Raw genomic sequence first — 25,696 nt, forward strand, 5'->3', positions numbered from 1 at the left:
GGGATGCCACCCACTGCTGCCCCATCCCCGGGGCCTGGTCAGGCAGGAGGGGGCCTTTCCTGACCCCCAATCCCTTGGAGGCAGACCCTCTTCCTGTGCACCATCTGGCAGAAGCCCCCATGATAGCCCTGGACCCTTCTGTTCCTGCTGCGGGAACATCTCTTCCCTTTGGTCTCAGCCCAAGCAAAACTGCCTCTTGGACCATTCTGGGTGCCCTAAGGAGCCTTCCCAGCTTTGGTCTTAGTTATTGCTGGCCAGGCCTGGGGTGAGGTGTGGGTGTGAGATCTTGGCCCCTGAATCTTCAAGGTCATATCCGGGGCCTGCCCTGAGAAATTGCACAACCTGTCAGCTGAAGGAAACCACAGCCCTGGTTTTGTTTTCTCATCTCTGAAACAGGGAAGCTCTCCTGCAGGCAGTGCCCAGGCCCAGGGTAGACAAAGGGTTTTCATGCCACAGACGGGGCAGCTGCTGGAGCTCCCTACACAGCGGGACACGCAAAGGGCGCCTGCTGTGTGACCTGGGGCCCACGACAGTCACTGGTTGCCTCTGCAGAAGCGGGTGACTGCCTCCACTCTAGAAGATTCTACTGAGGCCTGGCTCAGTGCCTGGCTTGTGGGTGCGCCATCTAGATCAAGCATTATTATGCTAATAACCATATGCAAAAACTCAGCTCAAGCATTATTATGTTAATGATCTTATCCGCCCCCCCTCCCCCCGCCAAAGAAAAAGAACTGGGCAGCTCAAGGCCGCTTCTGTGGGTGTGGCTGGTGGTCACTTTGAAACAGTTGGGTTTGCAAAATAACCCCGGGAGAAGTTACAGAGCTTAAGAAATCCCCCAAGTTCTCATGATCCTTGCTTCCCTTTCCAGTCACCCTTGGTGCCCTGTACTTCACTGTGGTCCTGAACTGAAGAGCTGTGTTTTCCAGGAAGACTTGGCCAGGCCGTGTTCCGTGTCTCTGGATTCAAGTCCCAGGAGTCCTGACCAGAGAGCAGGTAGGCGGGTGTGGGGAAGGGCTGCAGAGGACTCAGGTCCACACCGACCCTGGGCCAGGTGATCACGCAGAAAGTATAGACAGGGACTGAACCTCAGAAAACAATGGCTGGGCCAGGTGCAGTGGCTTACGCCTATAATCCTAGTACTTTGGGAGGCCGAGGCGGGTGAAGTTTGAGACCCAGCCTGGGCAAAATGGTAAAAACTCATCTCTACAAAAAAAAAAAATATATATATATATATATATATATATATGAATGAAGTAGTCGAGTGTGGCGGGACCTACTTGTAGTCCCAACTACTAGGGAAGCTGAAGTGGAAGGATCGCTTGCACCTGAGAGGTCAAGGCTGCAGTGAGCCGTGAGCAGTAAGCCGTGAGCCCGCCACTGGACTCCGGCCTGGGGGACGAATGAGACCCTATCTCAGAAAAACAAAACGATGTCTGGCACCTGGGGAACCAGCAGGTTAGAGCAGCTGGTCGTGCATTGCCAGTTTACCTGACAGTGACTCGAGAGCTGAGAACTGGGTATAGGGCACATTACTGGGATATTTGAGGCCTGAAGGCGCTGATAAGCAGCCACCAGTTCAGCAAGTGCGGGCTGGGTGGGACCCGCAGTTCCAACAAACACTACAAAGTCCGCTCCTGTGGCTTTGGCCTCCTCCCCCAACTCCCCGAGTCCTCCAGCCTGTGGGGTGCGCAAAACACCGCTCCCTGGTCCCCCTAGAGGTGCCCCAGGCCACCGGGTCCTCCCTCCACTGCCAGCCTTGGGATCCCAAGCGCAGACCTCTGAGGCCGTTCGTGGGCGTGCAAGGCGCACCTGGCCGCTAGAGGTGGGCGTGAGGCCGAGCGCGGTTCCCCCAGGCGCAGGGCCGCCCTCCCAGCCCCGACGGACAGCCCCGAGGGAGCGCAGCGCTGCCGCAGCTGCTCTAAGTTTCGGTTCCCAAATCCGGCTCGGCCCACACCGTGTCACAGCCCGGTAATTAGGGAAGCGGCGGCGGACGGGGCCAGCTCTCGCGGGGCACCTGCACTCCCCTGAGCCGGCCCACGTGGTCCGGGAGGTCCCGCCCGCGGTGGCGGTGAGTTGGGGGCGGGACGCCGGGCTGGGATCACAAGGTCGGGGGCGCCTAGGCGTAGACTTGGGCGGACCCGGGGGCGCCCTCCGGCCGCGGCAGGTGAGTGGGGACGGGAGCCGGGGGCCGCCCTCCTCGGGGCGCCGACCCCCGCCTACCCGAGTCGCGGACGCCCGCCCCTGTCCCCGCTGCCCGCCTCCACTCCCTGGTCACCGCTCTCCACCGCGATTCGCCCCTCTTCCCCACCGCCCGCCTCTTTTCCGCCACGCCCGCCGCCTCCAGCCCGCGCGGGGTGTCCCGGCGCCGGTGGGACCCGGCAGACGCGCGGGACGGCCCACGTGCGCGGCGGCGCGGCAGCGCGCATGCGTGGCGGGTGCGCCTGCGCAGTGGGCGGGCGCGGCGCATTGCTGCTCGGCGGCGCCGGCGCCGGGGTCCGGGCGGCCATGGGGCAACAGGCGGCCAGGGCGCCAAGGGCCAGGTAGCGACGGCTGGCGGCGGCGCGGCGGCGGGGCCTGCGGGCTCGGTCCGGCATGTAGACGCCCCCGCAGGCGCCCGCGGCAGCGAACGGTGAGTGAGCCGACCCGGCCTGCCGTCCGCCTGGGGTCGCCCGCTGCCTGGGGTCATCGCTGCCCGCGAGCGCGCGGCCAGGCGGGGAGACACCAGGCCGGCCCTGCCCATCTTGCCTGCTGAGGAGGCCGTGGAAGTGCTGACGGGCCGCCGCTCCGTCCCGAATGGGGCACCAGCACGGCCCAGGGCGAGGCTTGGCCTTGGGGACGGGTCTGAGGGAGGCCGCTGTCCGGCCTGGCTCTCCCGGGCGGGGAAGATGGGGCCGTCCAGCCCGGACCGCGCTTGTCAGTCGCCTCTGCTTGGGCGGCCAGGTCCTCGGTGTCCGGCCTTCCGTGGGTGGTTTCAGCAAGCAGGAGGGGTCTTTGACTCGTGAAAGCTTAGAGGGGCCCAAACCTAGTGGGAAAGTATGAATAAAAGATTCTATACAGCAGTATTGGCATGGAATTCTCTAAAAACACATCTCTGATTTAGTGCCCAGTACTTGCCAGAAAATTCCAATAGTCTATGGTGATGTTCCTACAGGCGGCTGCCATCCAGTAGGTCAGATGTCAGCACCGGCCTTGAGCTCTAGGTCGTCGTTTTCTTTCTTAATTGTGGGAACAGGGCGTGCCCAGCTCCGAAGGCCTGGTGGAGTTTTCCTTCCCAGGCCAAGGACCACCCCCACCCTCCCATCCCTCCTCCCCAAGCAATGAGATTCCTTTTGGCTTCGATTCCGAGTAACAAGTTATTTTTCCTTTCTTGTTTTGGAACACACTAAGTTTTACATTCAAAAGTTCATTATTCTTGGCTCTTGATGGGAATACATTTCAAAACTCTTCTCTTCTTGTGTTCCATGTCTCTCTGACAGCCTTAGTTGGCCTGAAACTGACATGTTTGCCTTAATAAGTTTTTTTTTCCTCCTTATGTCATCTTGTCTAAGAAGCTAGTTACTTTAACACCTTGTTAGATAATTCCCTTCAAGTACTTATTCCCCTGAACATTGTCCTCTCAAGCCTCTGGAAATTTCCTGTCCCCTTGGAACTTCTCTGTAAGGCCTGTTTGCTCTCAGCAGTGACTTCACTGGGACTTTTGCAGCCACTTTATGGTGTTAGCACGCTGGTTCCAAGCTACTTGAGGAATCACAGGTGCCACCGCAGTACCCAACAAAATAGCTTCATCATTTGGAGGTGTCCTCTCGAGATGTTTCTGTGTGTATATGTGTGTGTATGTTAGAAACAGGGCCTCACTCTGTCCTCCAGGCGTGTTTATAGTGGCATGATTATAGCTCACTGTAACCTCAAATTCCTGGGCTCAATTGATCCTCCCACCTCAGCCTCATGAGTAGCTGGGATTACAGGCCTGCACCACCACACCTAGCTGATTTATAAAATTTTTTGTAGAGATAGAGTCTCACTGTGTTGTCCAGGCTGGTCTCAACCTCCTGGCCTCAAGAGATCCTCCTGCCTCCACTTCCCAAAGTGCTGATCTTACAGACATGAGCCACTTTGACCAGTCTTTTTTTTTTTTTTTTAAGACAGAGTCTAGCTCTGTTGCCCAGGCTGGAGTGCAGTGGCACAATCTCGGCTCACTGCAACCTCCACCTCCCGGGTTCAAGTGATTTTCCTGCCTCAGCCTCCTGAGTAGCTGGGATTACAGGCGCCCACCACCACGCTCAGCTAATTTTTGTATTTTTAGTAGAGACGGGGTTTCACCGTGTTGGCCAGGCTTGTCTCGAACTCCTGACCTCGTGATCAGCCCGCCTCGGCCTCCCGAAGTGCTGGGATTACAGGTGTGAGCCACCACGGCTTGCCTCACTTTGACCAGTCTTTTTGTTTGTTTGTTTCATTTGAACTTGGAGGTGGGTTGATGTTGCTTCAGTTGGCAGCCTGCTGTTTGGTTCCAAAACAGCATTTTCTTCTTGAAACAACTGCTGTCAACAGTTAGATTTCCAGGCTAGCACAAAAACCTGTTTGACTCATAAATCCTTTTAGTGAGGGTGTCCCAGAAAGTTGGCCAAGTCAAGAGCAGTTCTTGTGGAGTGGAGGCGGTGAACAAATAGTGGGAAAGTGGCGCTCGTGATGAAAACGGAAAACAATAGTTGATTTTATTGAGCTTCACGCTTGAGGAAATGTAGGTCTCACTTGGAGAATTAAGAGGCAGGTGGGTGTTTGTGGGACTTGACGGCCTTGCATCTGGATTACCTCCAGTCTGCAGGTGTGGTAGGATGACAGCAAGAGGGAGTGTTGAGTACACAAGCCCAGCACTTGGGGGGAGGCTGTGTCATGGCAGGAAGGTGCAGGGCCTCCTCCAGCAGCTCCACTTTCTAGTCCGTATATACCTGTTGACAGTCACTGCCCAGCTTCAGCCGTTCTGGACAAGTGGGTGTCAGTAATGCTTTAGCTTGTAACCCCGGGATTTCATTTCTACTCTCTGTGCTGGTGGCTTATCATTTGCAATCTTTCCTGGCCCACAATTGCAAAGGTCCTAGCATTCATGCATGGGAATGGGGAAGTGAATAAAATGTGTGTGTGTGCTTCAGACAGATGGTGAAAAGTGTTCAGAGAAAAAGCGAAATTGAGCCAGATGGGATGTGAGGATGCCACGCACACTTTGTGCAACTGAAGAGGGAGGTGATGCCTGGCCTTCCCATTCAGAACTGCCCAGACCCCTGTTTTCTTCATCTGCCCCTAAGTAGGTGGAGCCACATCTAAAGAAAGCCCCCTTCAGACCTGTGATCTGCTTAGGTTTAATGAGGTCACAGGGTGACGCCCTGCGGTCACACGGCTGTAGCACTTTCCAGAAAGTCTTTCTCAGTTTGTATACTGCCAGTGTGCATGCCAGCACTGGGCATTATTTACCGGGGTGAGATGAGATGGGTAATTTAGTGGGCAGTAAGTTTTTTCCCACTCAGGGTTGAGGTTGAATGTTTCCCCATTTCTGTCACTAAATAAATTTTCCTTTTTCATTTAGTCTTGCAACAAATATTGATTGAGTTCTTACATGGGAACGAACTCATGTGTATTATGTTTGTATTTGTGTGTGTGTGACTTTTGTTCATGTTCTTTGCACATTTATTTATTGGCATCTTAATGTTTTCCTTGCTACTTTGTATAAGTTCGTTATGAATATTTTCTTATTGTGCTCTAGTATTTTTTTCTAATAAAACTTCCTAATACAGAGGATTTTTTTTTTTTCTTTGAGGCGGAGTCTCACTCTGTCCCCCAGGCTGGAGGGCAGTGGCGTGATCTCAGCTCACTGCAACCTCTGCCGCCTGGGTTCAAGCGATTCTCCTGCCTCGGCCTCCTGAGTAGCTGGGATGACAGGCGCCTGCCACTGCGCCCAGCTAATTTTTTTTTGTATTTTTAGTAGAGACGGAGTTTCACCATCTTGGCCAGGCTGATGTTGAACTCCTGATCTCGTGATCTGCCCGCCTCGGCCTCCCAAAATGCTGGGATTACAGTCGTGAGCCACCATGCCCGCCCTACAAAGGTTTTTTAAAATTAGATTCATGCTATGAGGAATTTTAATGCACTTTGGTGCAGCTAGCATTGTGTGTCCTTTTAAAGCAGTTAATATATCAAACAAACGAATTAAGTGTCAGTCCTGACTCGCCCTTGTCAAAAAATACAGTGGTGACCGCGCGCGGTGGCCACGCCTGCAATCCCAGCACTGTGGGAGGCCGAGGCATAATGGTGCCCATGCGCGGTGGCGACGGCTGCAATCCCAGCACTTTGGGAGGCCGAGGCGGGCGGATCATCTGAGGTTGGGAGTTTGAGACCAGCCTGACCAACATGGAGAAACCCCTCCATGTTGGAGAATTAAGAGGCAGGTCTCCACTAAAAATACAAAATTAGCTGGGCGTGGTGGCGCACACCTGTAGTCCCAGCTACTTGGGAGGCTGAGGCAGGAGAATCGCTTGAACCTGGGAGGCAGAGTTTGCGGTGAGCCGAGATCGCGCCACTGCACTCCAGCCTGGACAACATCAGCGAAGCTCCATCTCAAAAAAACAAAAAATACACTGGTTGTGGTATTGGAGATACTTGTTAAATATATATATGTGTGTGTGTGTATATATATACACACACACATACATAGGTGAAGATAATTGTTTAAAGTTGGTTTTAATATTTAATATTATTTTATAAATTAGTTTACTGCTTAGTCATCAAATTGATCTTCGCAAATAAATATGAACAGAGCTTCTAGGCTGGGTGCAGTGGCTCATGCCTGTAATCCCAGTGCTTTGGGAGGTCAACACAGGAGGGCCACCAGAGCCCAGGAGTTCAAGGTCAGCCCGTTCAAGGTAGCGAGACCCTGTCTCTACAAAAAATTTAAAAATTAGCTGGACATAGTGGCTCATGCCTGTAGTCTCAGCTACGTGGGAGGATCCCTTGAGCCTGGGAGATTGAGGCTGCAGTAAGCTGTAATTGCACCACTGCACACCAGCTTAGGTGACAGAGCAAGACTCTACCTCTCAGTCTCTCAATATCTCTATTTCTCTCTCTCTCTCTCTCTCTCACTCACACACACACACACACACACACACACACAAAATAGAGCTTCTAGGTAATGTAGCAGTAATAATACTTTTTTTTAACATTTTGTGATTTTGATTGGTTTATTTTTTATTAATGTTTTTGTAGAGGCGGGGTCTTGCTGTGTTGCCCAGGCTGGTCTCCAATTCCTGGCTTCAAGTGATTCCCCTGCTTTGGCCTCCCAAAGTGCTGGGATTACAAGTGTGAGCCACTGTGTCTGACCTTTATTAACTGTTTATTTTGAAATAATTGGCTGGGTGCGGTGGCTCACACCTGTAATCCCAGCACTTTGGGAGGCCGAGGCGGGCGGATCACCTGAGGTCAGGAGTTTGAGACCAACCTGGTCAATATGGTGAAACCCCATCTCTACTTAAAATACAAAAATTAGCCGGGTGTGGCGGCGGGCAGCTGTAATCCCAGCTACTCAGGAGGCTGAGGCAGGAGAATTGCTTGAACCCTGGAGGCAGATGTTGCAGTGAGCCGAGATTGCGCCATTACACTCCAACCTGGGGGACAAGAGTGAGACTTCGTCTGGGGAAAAAAAAAATAATCATAGACTAATTCATAGGAAGTTGTAAAAATAGTACAGAGAGACCCCTGTGCCCTTCACCAGCTCCCTCTGTGTTAACATCTTTTTTTTTTTTTTTTTGAGATGGAGTTTGGCTCTTGTTGCCCAGGCTGGAGTGCAATGGCGTGATCTCAGCTCACCGCAACCTCCCCCTCCCAGGTTCAAGCAATTCTCCTGCCTCAACCTCCCGAGTAGCTGGGATTACAGACATGCGCAACCACGCCCAGCTAATTTTGTAATTTTAATAGAGATGGGGGTTTCTCCATGTTGGTCAGGCTGGTCTCAAACTCCCGACCTCAGGTGATCCACCCGCCTCGGCCTCCCAAAGTGCTGGGATTACAGGCATGAGCCACCGCACCTGGCCAGAGTCTTTCTTTTCTTAAGACAGGGTCTCGCTCATGGGCTACCATGCCCGGCTAATTTTTTTTTTTGCTAGAGAAGAGTTCTGTGTTGCCCAGAGTGGTCTTGAACCCCTGGCCTCAACTGATCCTTTCTCTCCAGCCTCCCAAAGTGCTGGGATTACAGGCATGAGCCATCACACCTGGCCACACAGTGTGACTTTCTATTTTGTTCTTTTTTAAACCATTTTTTTTGTTAATATTATTTTACAGAAAAAATTTTGAGATGAAGTTTCACTCTAGTCACCCAGGCTGGAGTGCAATGGCATGATCTCGACTTACTGCAGCCTCCACCTCCCGGGTTCAAGCGATTCTCCTGCCTCAGTCTACCAAGTAGCTAGGACTACAGGCGCCCACCACAGCTAATTTTTGTATTTTTAGTAGAGACGGGATTTCACCATATTGGTCAGGCTAGGCTGGTTTCGAACTCCTGGCCTCAAGTGATCTGCCCGCCTCCACCTCCCAAAGTGCTGGGATGAGAGGCGTGAGCCACGGCACCCAGCCAAAAACCTGGAGTAGTTCTTAAATATCTTTGCGATGGAAACAGTCTGTTTTCAAAGTACTTTGGTAAATTGGACTTCAGCCATTTTTTCCCCTTGATGAAATGGAACATATGTATGTGTAAATTATTATTGTTTCATACATATTTATTTACTTTATTTACATTATTTATTTTATTAAATTAAGGCATCAGTGTTTTTCTGACCGAAGTTCTCATTTCCTGACAATGGAAATGGAACAAGAAAAAATGACCATGAATAAGGAATTGAGTCCAGACGCGGCTGCTTACTGCTGCTCGGCCTGCCACGGCGACGAGACCTGGAGTTACAACCACCCCATCCGGGGCCGGGCCAAGTCTCGCAGCCTGTCTGCCTCGCCCGCCCTGGGGAGCACCAAGGAGTTCAGGTACAACCGGGAGGGATGGTTCCTCTGTTTTTTCTGGTCTGATTTCATAATATTCTTTCTTAAAACGATTATGAAGAATTCTCCTGAGTAGTCTGCGTCGATGCATCCGGAAGGTGAGGCTGGGTCCTTACCCAGGTGAAGCTGTGCCCTTGAAGGGGGATCCTGGCCCATGGACACCTGCCTGGCGCATGTTCCCAGGTGCCAGCACAGGCACAGGGTGCCACCGTGTTTCTTTATCTGTCTGTATCAGCACAGAACCATCTAACTGGTGCCTACGCTGACCCTTGATGTTAGACTGAAGCGCACTTGGAGAGGAAACTTTTTTTTGAGACGGAGTCTCGCTCTGTCCCCCAAGCTGGAGTGCAGTGGCGCAATCTTGGCTCACTGCAACCTCCGCCTCCCGGGTTCAAGTGATTCTCCTGCCTCATCCTCCCAAGAAGCTGGGATTACAGGCGTGCACCACCATGCCCGGCTAATTTTTGTATTTTTGTAGAGACGGGGTTTCACCATGTTGGCCAGGCTGGTCTTGAACCCCTGACGTCAGGTGATCTGCCCGTCTCAGCCTCCCAAAGTGCTGGGATTACCGGTGCAAGCCACTGTGCCTGGCCTGGAAACATTTGCTCTACAGAAGTCACTGGGGTGTGAGGGGACATCCCTCTTGGCTCTGCTTGTTTTGAGAGGCGAAGGCTGGGGGGTTCTGCACTGTGAGCAGGGCTGGTGGAGGCAGAGTTGTGAGCGTGGCCTTGGGCGGGCCCAGCCCTCTCACATGTTGGGCAAGTGGCTCCCTCCTGTGCCAAGAGTGCCCACAGCGCTCACCCTTGCACAATGCTGCTTGAGCAACAGCGCCGCGGGCTTTGCATGACGGTGGCCGCACAAGCACAGCTGTGATGGTGCCTGGGGATGGTGCTCTCGGTTCTGGTGACGGTAAATGTGGGGAGTTTTAGGTGGAAGCTTGCCAGAGCCGGCGCTGCCTAACAAGGATCACGACTGTCAAATGCAAGGGGGGCTTTTTGGTGAAAAATAGTCTTAGCATGTTGTCTTACCCAGTGAGATGGGAGAGCCTGTAGCGCCTCTGACGTGGTGGCAGCAATGGAGAAACAGGCTACTCCCACGTTTTCTGTCTACAGAGTCACTGCCTGAGCCAGGAGGCTACGAGCGCTGGTGGCTGCCTTCGTCCCGCAGGCACCACGTCACCACTCAGCTTTTCTCATATGCCTCGTTGCCTCGTTGTCAGTGGGGGTCGTTGTCCTGTACCTCCAGGCCACCCCAGCGCAGTGACTGCGCAAACAGAATTGCTTTGGGTTTTTTTTTTTTTCTTTTCCTGTGGGTTCCTCGGCATAATGCACCATTTCTGTTGCATTCTGAACCTGATGACAGCAGCCCTGGGTCAGAGGTCGCCTCCATAGTGAGTGACAGGCGCCTTCAGGGTGAGGTGGGGGAGGAGGTAGCCAAATACGCCCAAGCACAGCCTGTCCTTGGGAAGGAAACATTAAATCCCAACACCCACTTCGAGAAACATTGTTTTCCGCAATAATCTTTTCAGTTCGTAAGTAAGTAAAATTCTTTTGTAATGTACTTCGTTTTTTTCTTTTTTTTTTTTTTTTTTGAGATGGAGTCTTGCTCTGTTGCCCAGGCTGGAGTGCAGTGGTGTGATCTAGGCTCACTGCAAGCTCTGCCTCCCAAGTTCAAGTGATTCTCCTGCCTCAGCCTCCTGAGTAGCTGGGATTACAGGCATGTGCCACCACACCTGGCTAATTTTTGTATTTTTAGTAGAGATGGGATTTCACCATGTTGGCCAGGCTGGTCTCGAACACCTGACTTGAGGTGACCCGCCCACCTCAGCCTCCCAAAGTGCTGGGATTACAGGCGTGAGCCACAACGCCCGGCTAATTTTTTGTATTTTTGTGTAGAGACAGGGTTTCACCGTGTTAGCCAGGATGGTCTCGATCTCCTGCCTCGTGATCCGCCCGCCTTGGCCTCCCAAAGTGCTGGGATTACAGACGTGAGTCACTGCACCCGGCCTGTACTTACCAATTTTTAAAAGGCTGAGGTAAACAAGTCCGTGACCACTGATGGCCATGCCTGTGTCACCTGTGGAGCAGCCCTCAGGGCACCACGGCTCTCCTGGGGTTGTCTGGCCCTGGGAGGCAGCGGAAGGCCGTTCTTCTGCATTGGGACTTGAGGATTTTGTTGGGCCGTTGCCTGGCCAGCTGTGTGCAAGTTTTCTGAGTGTGTGAAGGGACTGGGAGGCTCCTGGGCACCCAGGACGAGGGTAGCCTCAGTGCTGGACCCTGAGGAGCACAGCGGTCCTGACAGCATTCTCCCCAGGATGCGTGCGGCTGCCACAGCCCCTGGCTGGGTGATTTAACTGTGACCTGGCCATGTTTAAATCACTAGGAAAGTTGTTGAGCCGTTCATCTGGCGTCTTTTATTCATTCATTCATTCATTCATTCATTCATTTTGAGACAGAGTTTCACTTTTTTCACCCAGGCTGGAGTACAGTGGCTCGATCTCGGCTCACTGCAACCACTACCTCCTGGGTTCAAGCAGTTCTCCTGCCTCAGCCTCCTGAGTAGCTCGGACTGCAGGCACACGCCACCAGGCCTGGCTAATTTTTCTTTTTTTAGTAAGGATCGGGGTTTCACCACGTTGGCCAGGCTGGTCTCAAACTCCTGACCTCACGTGATCCACCCACCTCAGCCTCCTGAAGTGCTGAGATTACAAGTGTGAGCCACTGCGCCCGGCCTACGTCTTTTTTATTGACATGAGTTCAGAGTGAACATTTGTGCTAGAATTTTAATCTAGACGATTTAGAGATGAGATGTTGTCTCAGGTTTTGAGTCCCAAATGCAGATCTAGAGAGGGGTCCTGGAGACACTGAGGAATTCTGATCCCAGGCTGGCCCTGGCCCTGGCATTTTCCTTGTTTGGGCTGAAGCTCTCCCCGGCTTGGGTCATGATCTGAGGGGCGCGTGGGCATGCGTGCTCCTCACAGGTGCTGCTCCAGTGCAGCCATGGACCTGGGCAGAACCTTCCAAGGGCTATTGTGTGGCTGCTGGGCACATGGAGTTGGCATCTTTCAAATTGCATGTATGCCTTACCGTGTAACCTCCTCTATCTGTGTCTGTCACTGCATGTCTGGTTTCAGGCCCTGGTGGCTCTGACACTGCCCTCTCCCCACAGGAGGACACGCTCTCTTCATGGGCCATGCCCGGTGACCACTTTTGGACCAAAGGCCTGTGTGCTGCAGAACCCCCAGACCATCATGTGAGTGCTGGGGCCCCAGGACGGGGGGTCCTTGGAAGGGAGAGAACCCCTAGACCATCATGTGAGTGCCGGGGGCCATGGGATGGGGGCGTCCTCGGGATGTGTGTGGAGTTGTGGGATCGCTGTGTTGAGGAAGATTCTAGCACTTCATGTGAGAAGTACATGTTTAGGTCATTTAAACAAAAAGCCACATGGGCGTCCTCCCTGAACCCCCTGAGTGCAGGCATCCGAGCGGGGGCTCCCCAGCTGTGGCTTTTCCAGCGGCTTTGCGAAAGTGGACGGTAGGCGAGCCGGGGCCTGGAGACCGGGTCACAGCCCGTGGGTGTGGCAGCTTCCACATGAGATCCTCAGGGCTGCTTTTTTGTTTCTTTAAGAGTGAGTAAGAGCTCTGAGGTGGGTTGCGTTTGCTATTTGATGGTTCAGTTTGTCAACACATTCTGCCTGGAGGCCCGTCATAGTGTCATGGGAAAAACGCAACAGTGATTGATCTGATATCTGTGCTTTATGTGTAAAGAATTATAATCCGGGCTGGGCGCAGTGGCTTACACCTGCAGTCCCAGCACTGTGGGAGTCCGAAGCAGGCAGATCACTTGGGCCCAGGAGTTTGAGACCAGCCCGGGCAACATGGTGAAAGCCCATCCCTACAAAAAACACAAAAATTGGTCAGCTGCGGTGGCTCACACCTGTAATCCCAGCACTTTGGGAGGCCAAGGTGGGCGGATCACGAGGTCAGGAGTTCAAGACCAGCCTGGCCAATATGGTGAAAACCCATCTCTACTAAAAGTACAAAAATTAGCCAAGCATGGTGGCGCGTGCCTATAATCCCAGCTACTTGGGAGGCTGAGACAGAGAACTGCTTGAACCCGGGAGGCAGATGTTGCAGTAAGCCGAAGATCGCACCATTGCACTCCAGCCTGGGCGACAGAGCAAGACTGTCTCCAGAGAAAAAAGTGAGCTCCCAGCCAGCCCTGAGAGTCATATTCTGCACCTGGCAGACGTCCTCATTGCCTCTTCCCCAGAGAAGCCTTTGCTTCTGGGACTGGTGCCTCAGCTCTCAGGCCTCTGTGCAGAACAGGCTCTCTTCCTCCGTGCAGAACGGGCTCTCTTCAGGGCCTCCTCCTTCACGGAGTCATGGATGCTTCACTTTCTGCAAGGGAGGACCATGCGGAAGGGCCGAGTGTTCCAGCGCGCGGGCTGCTGGGGACTGTTGACCAGAAAGCGCAATGCGGCCGTGTGATACGGGGGCGGCCACTGCATGGCCTTTTGCTGACAGGCACCGGTGCCATGGAGGCTGGGGGCGCACAGCAGGGACGGAGGCCCCAGCCCTGGGCTGTCACCGAAGTTCAGGTCCCAGGAGCCACGGGGGAGTCATCCGAGGAGCTGCTCTGCAAAGTGTGGGCCCCGCGGCAGCGTGCGTCCCAGGCAGGACTGGGGTTGGCCTTGCTGCTCCAGATGCTGACGGAGCCCCTTAGGATGGAAGTGACTCGCACTTGTGCTTTTGAGGCCCAGCCCTTTCAGTGCCACTGGTTCCCGGAGTGTCTGTGACCTGTCACTGCTGCCAAATGCCTGAGGCGGGGGGCCCGACCCCTGTTTGCTTTCCCTCATCCAGTCCATCTGCAGATTCTGTCACTTTGATCCCAAAATATCCAAGCAGCTCCCCTGCACTATTGCCCGGCTGCCCTCCGCTGTGTGGACTCCTGACCACTCGCCGTGGCCTCACCATCCCTTCCCTGCACAGCAGCCACGTGGGTGACCCAGAGTGCTCCACTGCCCTCCCGGCCCCGCTGTGGCTCTGTCCTGCCATCCGGTGCTTGCTGTGTCCCTGGCACCCCACCAGGCCTCTCCCCCGCTGCCTGGTGCCCTCCCTGCACTTCCTGGTCCTGGCAGAGCCACTCCTTTGTCACTCGCATCTCAGCTGCTGCCTTCACCAGCCGTCAGTCACTCGGGCCAGGGCGGGGTCACCGGACAGGTGCATGTTCTGCCTCAGCCCTCAGACCAGGGCGTACTCAGTGGTCCCCGAGCTGCCCGAGGTCAGACAGCCCCGCAGGAGAAAGCGGTGGGTTTGTGGGGCAGCCTTGAGGGGCATGCAGCTTTCTTGGCACCCCCATAGGAGCACGCCCCCTCTGGGCTCTGTGTCTCTGGGATCATAACCTCCCGCTTCCCATCCCCGCTGTGGAGGGGCAGGGCTTTCCCATCCCCGCTGTGGAGGGGCAGGGCTTTCCCATCCCCGCTGTGGAGGGGCAGGGCTTCCCATGCATCTGAACTTCCGTCTTCCCTGATAGTCCAGAGCAAGACCCTGTGGGGGCGCCTGGTGAGGAGGGCACCCGCTTCCTGTTTTGTTGTCCAGGGAATTGGTGGGCCTGTGTTGTGGAGGTGCATGAGTGCCCGTGTGTCACAGTGTGCGTGGCCACCCATGTGTGAGACAGTCTCAGTCGGAGCTGGCCAGGCGGGCCAGGCTGTGGCCATGCTGGCTTCACGCCACCCCCTGCCCTCTCCGTGCAATACCCACAGCCGTGTATGCCTGCAAGGGCTGGTGTCCTGCTTTGCAGGTGACCCAGGAAGAGGTCGAGGCGCTGGTTTGTGGTCACACAGAGCGGTGGGTGCCTGGGCCGGTGTACGACGCTGCTGCCGGTGGCTCTGGCTGGGCTCAGCTGAGCCTCAGGGCTGGAATGGGTGTAGGCAGGGCCACTGGGTCAGTGGTGACTGTTGGCGGGGAGAGCAGGGGGAGCCGTGTGCAGGGCGGGGGCTTTGCTGGCTGACCAGGCCAGAGGACCGTGAGCCACCTGCACGCCCTTGGGCCGGAGCCAAGCAGAGTGACGCAGCGGGCTAGGAGGCAGGGAACGCCCTTCCACCTGACTGTGGCCTGAGGGTGCCTTCCCTGGGGCCCAGCCGGTTCCGCAGGCCAGAGTGGTGGCTGGCGCGGTGCTGGGGCGAGGCTGGAGGCTGGGTACTTGGCCAGGTCTGAGGCAATGGGAACAGAGGGCTTGGTCCCACCCGGCTCAGTTAGGAGCAGGGAGCTGAAGTGTGGCCTCTTTGCTGCTGAACTGAGGACTTTTTTTCAGTAGGGATTAGGCAGGAGGACCATGTGACCAATGAGGAAACTGTGTTTTGTTTTGTTTGATTTTTACAAGTGTAGGAAGCTCTTTTGACTTAGTTGCTTTTACAACAACTTTACCAAGTCTCATCACAATTGTGTTTTGCTTTGAGTTTTGAGTATGAAGAGCTTAGGCTTCTAGTGTGGGCGCACAGTCAGGACCATACCGATGGGGCGGCCACGTGTTCGCCAAGCGTGGCCTGGATGCTGTGGACGCGCTGGCCGGCTCCCAGCAGGCAGGGGCTACCTCGCGAGCCACCTGTGTGACCCGGCAGGTGCTGAGCTCATAGGGGATGGCATGAGTGACCCCGCGCCTCCCAGCAGTGCCTGCACAGGGTGAGTGCTGACCAGCTTCCGAAGGTCACAAGCGATGGGCTGAGGTCTGTGGCCCTGTGGCTGCCATCGGCGTCTGTGTTGTGGTTCTGGGGGTGTTAGTGGGACGGTCACACTCCTGGGGAAGTCACTGCTGGGAAGAGGCATGGCAGGCAGCAGCTTTCTCGATTGGGCAACTTGGAACTAGCTGGCTGGCGCGGTGGTATAAGAACTTGTCCTTTGGGGCTGAGGGTAGGCGGTGAGCGCTGACGACGGTGGCCAGCCCCGCTGCGCCCTCCCTTGGCTTCTGGGAACAGGAGCAGGCTCCGTGGTGTGTGTTCCCAGTTCTGGGCTGGGATGTTTTCTGTGACTAACGTGGTAATGGGAATCCCACCGGGGTGGGCCCTGCCTGTGGAGAAACACCGGGCACAGTGGTCGGGGTCAGAGCCAGCAAAGCGCAGGTGGCTGTGTCAGGGCTGCCATGGACTTTTAAACCTGTGATTTTTACTGTGAGAGTGAGTGAGGTTAAAGTCCGTTCATGCAGGGAGGTAGTGAGCTGTGTGCAGGGGGGGAAAGCGGGTCCTTGAGGGGTCCTGGGCTCCCGTGGGGCCAGAAACTGTGTGCAGAGGATCCTAGGGACAGAGTCACCATGTCAACTGGTTTGGGTTTTCGTGGGGGCCTGAGGAGGGCATCAAGCAAAGAGTGGCCCAGCCATGGGCTTTCGTGGTCATTTCTGCCCCACCAGCGTCACTGAGGAGCCAGGCAGGCAAGTGGCCGGGGGCTGGGAAGGGCCGTGGTGCGTGCACTTGGGTCAGCGTGGTGCCCGGGTGGGGGTTGTGGGCCTGAGCCTGCGTGTGATGGGCCAAGCAGGTGAGAGGTGGTCACTCCGGACCCTACTGACCCCTGACCCTGTCTCTGTGGCGCGACCCTCGGCCCTGCGAGCTCGTGGCCACCGAGCACGTTTCCCTGGGAGGTGAAAACACCTTTTTAAAGATTTTTTTTTTTATTTTCTAAGTCATACACCTTTTCCGCCAGAGGGAGATCGCAGCTGGTGTGAACTCTTTTCTCCTCCCCTAAAGGCACATTCAGGACCCCGCGAGCCAGCGGCTGACGTGGAACAAGTCCCCAAAGAGCGTCCTTGTCATCAAGAAGATGAGAGATGCCAGCCTACTGCAGCCGTTCAAGGAGCTCTGCACGCACCTCATGGAGGCACGCGGGGCAGGGGGGAAGGGGGCCTGGGGTGCACATGGAGTTGGGGGGGCCTCCATCCACATCACCGCCCCGTGAGACCATGGGAACCACCTCAAGTGCTGGGAAACGGCTGCTTGTCTGGAACTGGGGACCGAGCGGGGATCTGCCCGGTGTCTGGGTTTGTGTGTGCCGCCATGGCAAGCACCAGACTGGGTGACCAACAATGAGCTGGTGGGCTCGTGGCCCTGGAGGCCGGGAAGTCCGAGATCAAGGGGCCACATCTGACGTGGGCCTTCCTGCTGTGTCTTCTCTTCAGAAGAGCAGGCGTGGGGGTTGCGGCGCCCAGGAAAGCCACTCCTGAAATAACAGCCTTAGTCAATTCCTGAGAGGGAGCCCCCTCCGCCCAGTCATCTCTTAAAGGTCCTGCTTCCTCCTGGCGCGTTGGCGATGAAGTTTCAGCTTGAGCATGGGGGGGCGGGCATGCAGGCCACGATGCCAGGTCTCTGACCACAGCGCCCGTGAGTCGGGAACCTCCCTGCAGGAGGGTGGGGTCTGCAGGTGGAATGAGCAGGTTGGCACTTTGCTTCCAGGAGAACAACATGATCGTGTATGTGGAAAAGAAAGTGCTAGAAGACCCTGCCATCGCCAGCGATGAAAGCTTTGGGGCAGTGAAGAAGAAATTCTGTACCTTTCGAGAAGGTGGGCTGTCAGCAGCTCTGTCCTTGGTTTCTCCAGCACAGTTCCCCGCCCCATTGGAAGCTTCTGGCACTGTTGCCCTTGTCATTGGTGTCTGCGCACTGCGCCACAGAGGGGCCACTGTGTGACAGCCTCTTCTTGGTTTTGCTTTGTGTTCCCTAGATTATGATGACATTTCCAATCAGATAGACTTCATCATCTGCCTGGGGGGAGACGGGACGCTGCTGTACGCTTCCTCGCTTTTCCAGGTGAAGCGCTGACATTTCCAGACCCACACCAGGTTCTAGTCTAGGTGCTGTGTAACGAGGGGCTCACAAGCGTGGCTTCCATTACTTTTCACCCCTTTATACGAGAGCAGTCACCTAGAGCGGCCAGCACTGAGGCCCATGGTGGCAGCCCGGTGGGGTGCAATGGTGGGCCAGGGGCAGTGTGGACACAGTGCTACGGCTGGGGGTGGCCAGAGCCCGCCTGGGACAGCAGGGAGTGGCGCAGGGCGGTGGGTCCCGGGAAACGACCTCGCCTACTGGCCCATCCCCTCTGGGCCTCCCTTGAGCTCCTCTTCCTGGTTTCTCGGCAGCACAGCTCTCCCCTGGGGCTGTAGGGCCACGCTGTGTGGGGGACCCTGGCTCTGCCCTTGGCCCACTGCATGTTGGTGACACCGGAAATGCCCGCAGCCCGCCCTGCTTTTCTCCCCGTCTCCCCATTAGCACCTGTGGGGCGCGAGGCTCTGACCCCGAGGCTGCCTCCCACCCGCCCTCGCCAGCTCCCCCAGCCCTCCATGCCCAGGGGGCTGCTCAGCCCTGCCACCTTTGTTCCTCACCAGCTCCCCACACCAACCTTGGCCCTGGTGGCCCGGCCCACCCTGGCCTGAGACGTCCCCCTCCGCTTGTCCACATGGCCAGTCCCTCCTGCAGAGGGTCGGGGTGCTGTCCCCACAGAGCTGGGTCCCTCCCGAGGTGCCGGTGGAAAGCTGGGTGGTGCGGGGGTGCATGGCGTGGGCGCTGAATGACCTCTCCATCGGCTCACAGGGCAGCGTCCCTCCGGTCATGGCCTTCCACCTGGGCTCCCTGGGCTTCCTGACCCCATTCAGCTTTGAGAACTTTCAGTCCCAAGTTACTCAGGTGATAGAGGGTGAGTTGGAATGTTCTGGAGCCCACAGGAGCTCTGATCATGGCGCTGCTGTCTCGCTTGCTTGCGGGGGGTTTATTTTCATTTAATGATGCATGGAACAACATTTAAAGGTTTCAAGATTCAGGGATTTCTAAATCTTGAGTGGTTCAGACCTTTTACTGACACTGAGAAGTTTCAGCAGATCACAGGTTGAAGCTGCCATGTGTGTTGGGCAGAAGTGAGCTGATTCTCACTCTCAGAAGGCACAGAAGTGTCGGCCGGGCGCGGTGGCTCACGCCTGTCATCCCAGCACTGTGGGAGGTCGAGGCGGGCGGATCACGAGGTCAAGAGATGAGACCATCCTGGCCAACACGATGAAACCCCGTCTCTACTAAAAATACAAAAATTAGCTGGGCGTGGTGGTGCACACCCGTAGTTCCAGCTACTTGGGAGGCTGAGGCAGGAGAATCACTTGAACCTGGGAGGCAGAGGTTGCAGTGAGCCAAGATCGCACCACTGCATTCCAGCCTGGGTGACAGAGTGAGACTCCATCTCAAAATAAAAAGGCACAGAAGTGTGTCAACTTGGGAGAAGAAAGAGCCCTCTGACTCCCACTGGCCTCCCTGGGGTGGGGCCCCTGACCCCACTGACCTCCCTGATGCATGCCCTCTGACTCCTGCTGGACCTCAGGGAACGCAGCTGTTGTTCTCCGGAGTCGGCTGAAGGTCAGGGTGGTGAAGGAGCTCCGGGGGAAGAAGACAGCCGTGCACAACGGGCTGGGTGAGAATGGCTCGCAGGCTGCAGGCCTGGACATGGATGTCGGGAAGCAGACCATGCAATACCAGGTGAGTGGAGGCGCCTCGGCCTCGGTGAGGGGCCCAGGGTGGGGCGACTTCGGTCCCAGGGATGAGGACCTTCCGGAGAGCCCGGCTGGGTGAGACGGGGGGTGTGTGCGAGCCGTGCGGCACCCCCCGCCCTGAGTGTGCAATGCTGTCGCCCCTCCAGGTCCTGAATGAGGTGGTGATTGACAGAGGCCCCTCCTCCTACCTGTCCAACGTGGATGTCTACCTGGACGGACACCTCATCACCACGGTGCAGGGCGACGGTAAGGCCCGCAGCGCTGTCCTGGGGCCCTGAGCGTCCCTCGGGCGGGAGTGACGCCTGCGCCTGTCCCTGTCAGGAGTGATCGTGTCCACCCCGACGGGCAGCACGGCGTATGCGGCCGCGGCCGGGGCCTCCATGATCCACCCCAACGTGCCGGCCATCATGATCACGCCCATCTGCCCCCACTCGCTGTCCTTCCGGCCCATCGTGGTCCCCGCAGGGGTCGAGCTGAAGGTCAGAGCCAGCGACACTCCTTTTCCGGTTTGTGAGTCATTTGACCCCGTGCAACACAAAGCCGGGACCTGGCACCCCGCTCGGCCATGCTGGCTCCAGCCTCAGACGCGGCCTCGTCATCCTAGGGCCATCCCGTGCCCCTCAGATGCAAGCCTTCCCTTGCTGGTGCCCGAGTTCTGTCCATCAAGGTGCCCAGGGCCCGGGTCTGAGGGGCTTCCCGCCATTGTTCGTCTCTGGCGGTGCTGAGCTGGGCCGGTGCCTGTAGGACGTGCACTCCACCGTCCGCAAGGCAGGGTCAGAGCTGCCCAACCTTCGACCTCTGGCGAGCACTCAGGGGTGGGTGCCTAGAAGCGTCCTCCCCACAGCTGGGGCCCCACACCTCTCCCTGCTTGACCCTCAGATCATGCTGTCACCTGAAGCAAGGAACACAGCATGGGTGTCCTTTGATGGACGGAAGAGACAAGAGATCCGCCATGGAGACAGGTGTGGGCTGCATGCTGGGCTGGGCACTGCCTGCCAACCTCCTCCCCGGGCCAGGCAGCGCCTGCCCTCTTGCGGTTGGCCTGTAGACACAGCTTGTCCCCTAGAGCACCACAGGGCCTGAGTCCCTGGGTCTTGCAGCATCACAGTCGGGGCACCCGTCCTGGGGGCAGCGGGTCGCATACGGTGGCACATGCAGGCCTGGCCCCAGCAGAGGCCTGAGGGTGTCCCCCCTGGCACTGCTGCCCACCCCCACCTCCCGGGACCTCACCCCTGAGGGCCCTGGGGCAGAGTTTGTCAGTTCCCTGCACCGTCCCCTCCAGGACCTGGGATGGCTCTGTCCCAGCACCCATGGGGCACCGCTCAAGCCTGCCTCGGGGAGGGGCTGCCCGGCCCCACAGGAAAAGAGTCCCGGCCATTCCCAGGGAGGGAGGGAGGAAGGGTTCTTGGCCGGGGGTGGGCCTTTCTGGAAGCCTTGGCTCAGGCTGCTGCTCTCCCGTCCCAGCATCAGCATCACTACCTCATGCTACCCGCTCCCCTCCATCTGTGTGCGGGACCCCGTGAGCGACTGGTTTGAGAGCCTCGCCCAGTGCCTGCATTGGAACGTCCGGAAGAAGCAAGCCCACTTCGAGGAGGAGGAGGAGGAGGAGGAGGGCTAGGTCAAGCCCCTATCCAGGCCCGAATCCTTCCGCTGCCCTCCAGGCGCCCTCTGGGGACAGACCAATCTGTGTGTGTCTGTGACCGCCTGTCTCAGTGGCATGGCCACTTCCTTTCTGTAGCTGGGTTAGAGCCTAGGTCTGCCTTTTGTCCAGATCAGCTGTTTTTTTTAAAATGTCTGACTTTTTTTGCATTTCTAAAGAAGTGTGAGAAATGGGCTGGAATTGCTTCTGTCCTGCTGACACCCCGCGGTGGGTCCCTGGAGCACGGCCTCCAGCTGCCGCAATTTCCATGCCAGGATATTTTTCCGCAAATCAGTCGGTTGAAATTCAGAGGAGTCAGAATGACTCGACCTGTCCTTCAATGTTGAAAATAAATGTCTCAGCCAAAAACCTTCCTTGAGCTGCGATGCTTTTCCCCTTGACCTGCACCTCTTCCCCTGAAACTTCTGCAGGGAAGCCCCTGGCGGAGGCGCCGTTGAAAGCATGGTCTTGCTGGTGGCTGGCAAGGTGGTTTTGTTCTGCTCAGTTTCTGGAGAGGGTTGGATGCGTCCCCTGCCATCCAGCCCTCCCCGCTTGAGGCCAGCACTGAGTCTGGGACCCTCAGCGGGAAGGGGGCTGGCATCGCCAGCGACCCACACATTCCTCACGTAGCTTCTGCTCCCAGGAAGGTGGTTTAAATCCTGTATATACTTTTTAGAGACTGTTTAAAATTTTCTGAAGTGCTGATGTACATACTTTCTTGTACACACTTTTGTGAAGATTTCAAGGGGAAGGGAGTCGTCTGCCATTAAATGTTTACATTTATGTTCTGCAAGACGCTGTCCTCAGGGACCATTCGGGGACCTTCTGTTCAGTGCGATCCTGATGGTCCGGGAGATGGGGGTTTCCGGGGCTACTGATCGTGATCCCTTTTATTTTGCAACTGTAATGAGAATTTTTGACACTAACACAGCGAGGGACTCAACACACTGATTCTCCTCCTGCCTCTCCCGTGAGTCTCCAGCCTGCCCAGCACCAGCAGCTGTGGAGCACGTGGATGCTGCCTACCCCGGCACCCGCGTCTTCCACGGGCACAGGTGTGTGGAGGCCGTGGTCGGACCCTGGTGTCCTGGTTACTGCTGCCCGGGTGTCTTTTTTTTGAGTAACTGCTCTCTGAGTTTTGCACACGAAGTTGCCCTCATCTGCTGGAGATCGATAAGGAAGGCACAAGACGTTCTCCTCTGCCCGTGAGGAGCTTCCCGCAGCCGCCTGGCCCAGCCTGGGCACGTTCTCCGAGGCATGTGTCTCCCTGCTCACCCTCGTCTGGGCACCTCAGCATCTGTGGACTTGAGCGTCCAAAAACCCTGAGTGTGATTCTGGGCAGCGGGCCTGGCTTGAAGTCCGCCATGACCCTGGGCACAGGGGAAGCCCAGCCGTGGGCTTAGGAGAGAGGGACCAGCGCCCAGCGTTAGGGCTGGAAGACAGCAGTGTTGAGAATTCCAGCCGCTCATCTGAACACAAAAGGTGTGAACTGACCTCTAAAGCAGCGTGAGACGGGAATGATCTAGAAAACTTTGCATTTTAACTTTGCATTTTTGAAGTAAATTTTAATGTTTCATATTAATTTCTTGAAAATTTATTAAATGTCATTGAAAGCCTTATTACGCTTTTCAGATCCTTTCAATAAACAAGACTTGTAGAAAATAAGCTGGGTTAAGAACAGCTTTTTTCTGACGCCGTGGAACCAACATAGAGGGGTCGGGCAGGGTCACCCCCATTAAATCCTAGCCCCAAAATGCCCATCCACCGAGTGTGGGGCCGGCAGGGCATCCTCCCCAAGGGGCTGTGTGGTGCCCCAGGGGCTGGGGGTGCCGCTGCCTCTTCTGGGCAAGGGGGCAGTGCCCTGGCGGGGGTAGGGGTAGACAGAAGGGACTCAAGCCCGAGGGGTGGTGTGGACTCGGGCAGGCTGTGTCGCTCCCGGAAGAGCCACTGAGACCAGGGGAATTGAGTCCCTGCATTCCCGGGGCCAGGAGGGCTGGAAGGGCCCCTCCATCCGGGCTGCCTAACAGGGGCAGCCACAAGCCAGGTGAGGACCCGCTGGCCCCTGGGCCCAGCCTGGGCACCGATATCGGCCTCCCTCCCTCCACTGACGTGGTCCTGCGCCCCGCAACCCCCCCACCCCGCACCGTCCCTGTTGTCCTAACAAGGCCCAGATGAATGTGGCTCAGGGCTTTGCCGGCAGCCAGTCTGCACTACACGCGTGCAAGTCCAGGAGAGACCAAAACGACCACCCTGTGCACACCTGCGCCTCCAGCACCCTGCCCCGTTCTGGGGATGTGAAAGCCTGGGCTGTGGGCCCCGCCCTACTGACCTGGAGCGCCTCTGCCTCCCCGGCCTGGAAGAGGCTGTGGATCAAGCCTAACCTTCTCGGCTTTGGGGAGCACAGAGGCCCCAAGACATCCTCGGGGGCTGCTGGGCTCAGGCTCTGGGGCATGGAAACCTTTTCGAGCCTGAAACGGCGGCATCCAGGGTCCCTGCCGGGCCAGTGCCAGCCTGCACCCTGGGCACTTCTGTGCTGGGCCCGGCACCCCCACCCTGCCTCCCACAGCCAGGGTGTCTCCTCAGGTCAGGTCCAAAGGGGCTGCAGCCAGGCCCAAAGACCCAGCCCAAGTCCCACGGCTCCTGCGGGGTCTGGGTGAGGCCTGTCCTGCTGGGAGCCCAGGAGGCTGCCACCCTGCCTGGAGCTGGAAGTCTGGTTGGGGGGTAGCAGGGTCGGGGGAGAGCAAGGTGGGGCAGGTACAGGGTAGAGAAGCCAGCTGGAGGAGCCCAGGGAAGGTTGGCGGTGCTGGGGATGTAGAGGACCGCAGGAGCTGGTACATCACCACGTGGTTCAGCTGCTTCCAGCACATCCCGCCCCAGAAGGATCTCGGCCAGGGCATGGGCTGCCTTCAGGGTCTGGCAACACCAAGGAGCCAAGGCAGGTGGTAAACCGAGGCCACAACCTCCTTAGGAGCCTCCACAACCAGGGCGCACAGCTGAAAGAGGAAGGAGGCCCCTGCGGAGAGCAGGGTGGGCAGGAGTGGGTGGCCAGGACAGGTGGTGCCCAGTGACCGGCGGTGGGGACCCGGGAGCCACAGAGCAGCCAGCTCAGCCATCCCTGTGCAGGAGGCACCTGGGGCCTGTACTCAGGCCTCACCCAGGGCTGCCCCATGCCCACATCCTGCTGACAAGCCCCCAGGACCAGCATCCCCACCCAGCTGCTCTGTGCAGAGGGGACAGGAGGCCAGACAAAAAGATGGACAAACACCCACGTAGATTCACACACACACAGACACACCACACAGAAAAATATGCATGGACACCACTGAGATACACGCAGGCACCACACACTCAGAGACACACACACAGACACATCACACAGAAAAATATGCATGGACGCCACTGAGACACACGCAAACACCACACACTCAGACACAAACACACCACACACACAGACTCACACAGACACACACAAAAATACACATGGACGCCACTGAGACACATACACTCAGAGACAGGCAGTGCGCTCTGGGAAACAGGACGGTTCCTCCAAACCAGTGAAGGGCCCAGGAAAGCATGAGCGGCCCTGACGTGTATGGAGGGTGCAAAGGCTGCGGGAACTTGCCCGTGAGTGACCTTGGCCTGGAGAACTCCCGGCCTCAGTTTCCCCACCTGCTGATGAGGACAAATTGCAGGGGCATGAGCGGCTGCTGTTCCCCTACCTCTGCGCAGGTGGCCGAGTGGCCTGCAGGCTGGGTCTCCAGGTGGGGACCCTTCCCTCTTCCTCCCCACCCACTCTATCCCCTTCCGGCGTCATGTGGATAGAAATTCATTAATATGCACAACAAATGACTACATGCAAGCAGGAAAACATTTGCAATAATACAGCAGGTCGATGTTCTCAACTAGGAAAACAGTTGCAATAATACAATGCGTGGATGTTCTCAATACAGACAAAGCTCATATAATCGACACAAAACATTCATAGAAAAATTGTCAAAGGGCAGAAACCGATGACTCAAGGAAGAATATAAATAGCTAAGAAGTAAATGATCAATAATCAAACTAGAACATAATCAAAGAAATGTAAAATTAAAATTATTAATACACTCCTCCCAGGCAAAATAGCAAAGAGAGGTGGGGCAGGGTGGCTCACGCCTATAATCCCAACACTTTGGGAGGATGAGGTGGGAGGTCCTTCTGGGGAGAGGAAGAGAGGAAGGCACACAGGCTTCCAGACACTATTCCAAAATCATTAATACGCACACCCCAGGCCCAGCACGGTGATGGCCACCTGCAGACCCAGCTACTCGGGAGGCTGAGGCCAGAGAGCCCTGAGTTTGAGCCCACCCTGGGCAAAGTGGCGAGATCCCCCATCTCAAAAATAAAATAAAATGCATGGTTCCTCATGAAATGTAAGGCTTTGCTATAAAAACTTTGAGAGGCCAGGCGCGGTGGCTCACACCTGTAATCCCAGCACTTTGGGAGGCCAAGGTGGGTGGATCATGAGGTCAGG

General features: G+C 56.4%; 1 protein-coding gene across 14 annotated transcripts; it reads left to right on the forward strand.

Annotated features, from left to right (window-relative positions):
- The first annotated feature begins 340 nt into the window (after positions 1-340).
- Positions 341-22,845, forward strand: NADK (NAD kinase). 14 transcript variants are annotated; one of them, XM_054661801.2, is made up of 14 exons: positions 754-993; positions 8,797-9,015; positions 12,199-12,282; positions 14,170-14,338; positions 14,832-14,974; positions 16,768-16,897; positions 17,470-17,578; positions 17,738-17,823; positions 18,604-18,706; positions 19,376-19,530; positions 19,691-19,790; positions 19,866-20,023; positions 20,424-20,506; positions 21,009-22,845. In XM_054661801.2, exons 2-14 carry the CDS (start codon positions 8,837-8,839, stop codon positions 21,160-21,162), a joined length of 1,653 nt encoding a protein of 550 aa, XP_054517776.1. In that variant the 5' UTR covers positions 754-993; positions 8,797-8,836; the 3' UTR covers positions 21,163-22,845. The 14 variants fall into 14 exon arrangements, with proteins under 14 accessions (XP_063643479.1, XP_063643506.1, XP_063643476.1 ...); XM_063787409.1 differs by lacking the exons at positions 14,170-14,338; positions 14,832-14,974 and adding an exon at positions 341-616 and having other exon boundaries at positions 869-993; XM_063787436.1 differs by lacking the exons at positions 14,170-14,338; positions 14,832-14,974 and adding an exon at positions 362-616 and having other exon boundaries at positions 869-993; positions 12,199-12,343.
- Positions 22,846-25,696: the final 2,851 nt, after the last annotated feature.

Source organism: Pan troglodytes, chromosome 1 (genome assembly GCF_028858775.2).
Source record: "Pan troglodytes isolate AG18354 chromosome 1, NHGRI_mPanTro3-v2.0_pri, whole genome shotgun sequence".
NCBI classification, from domain to species: domain Eukaryota; kingdom Metazoa; phylum Chordata; class Mammalia; order Primates; family Hominidae; genus Pan; species Pan troglodytes.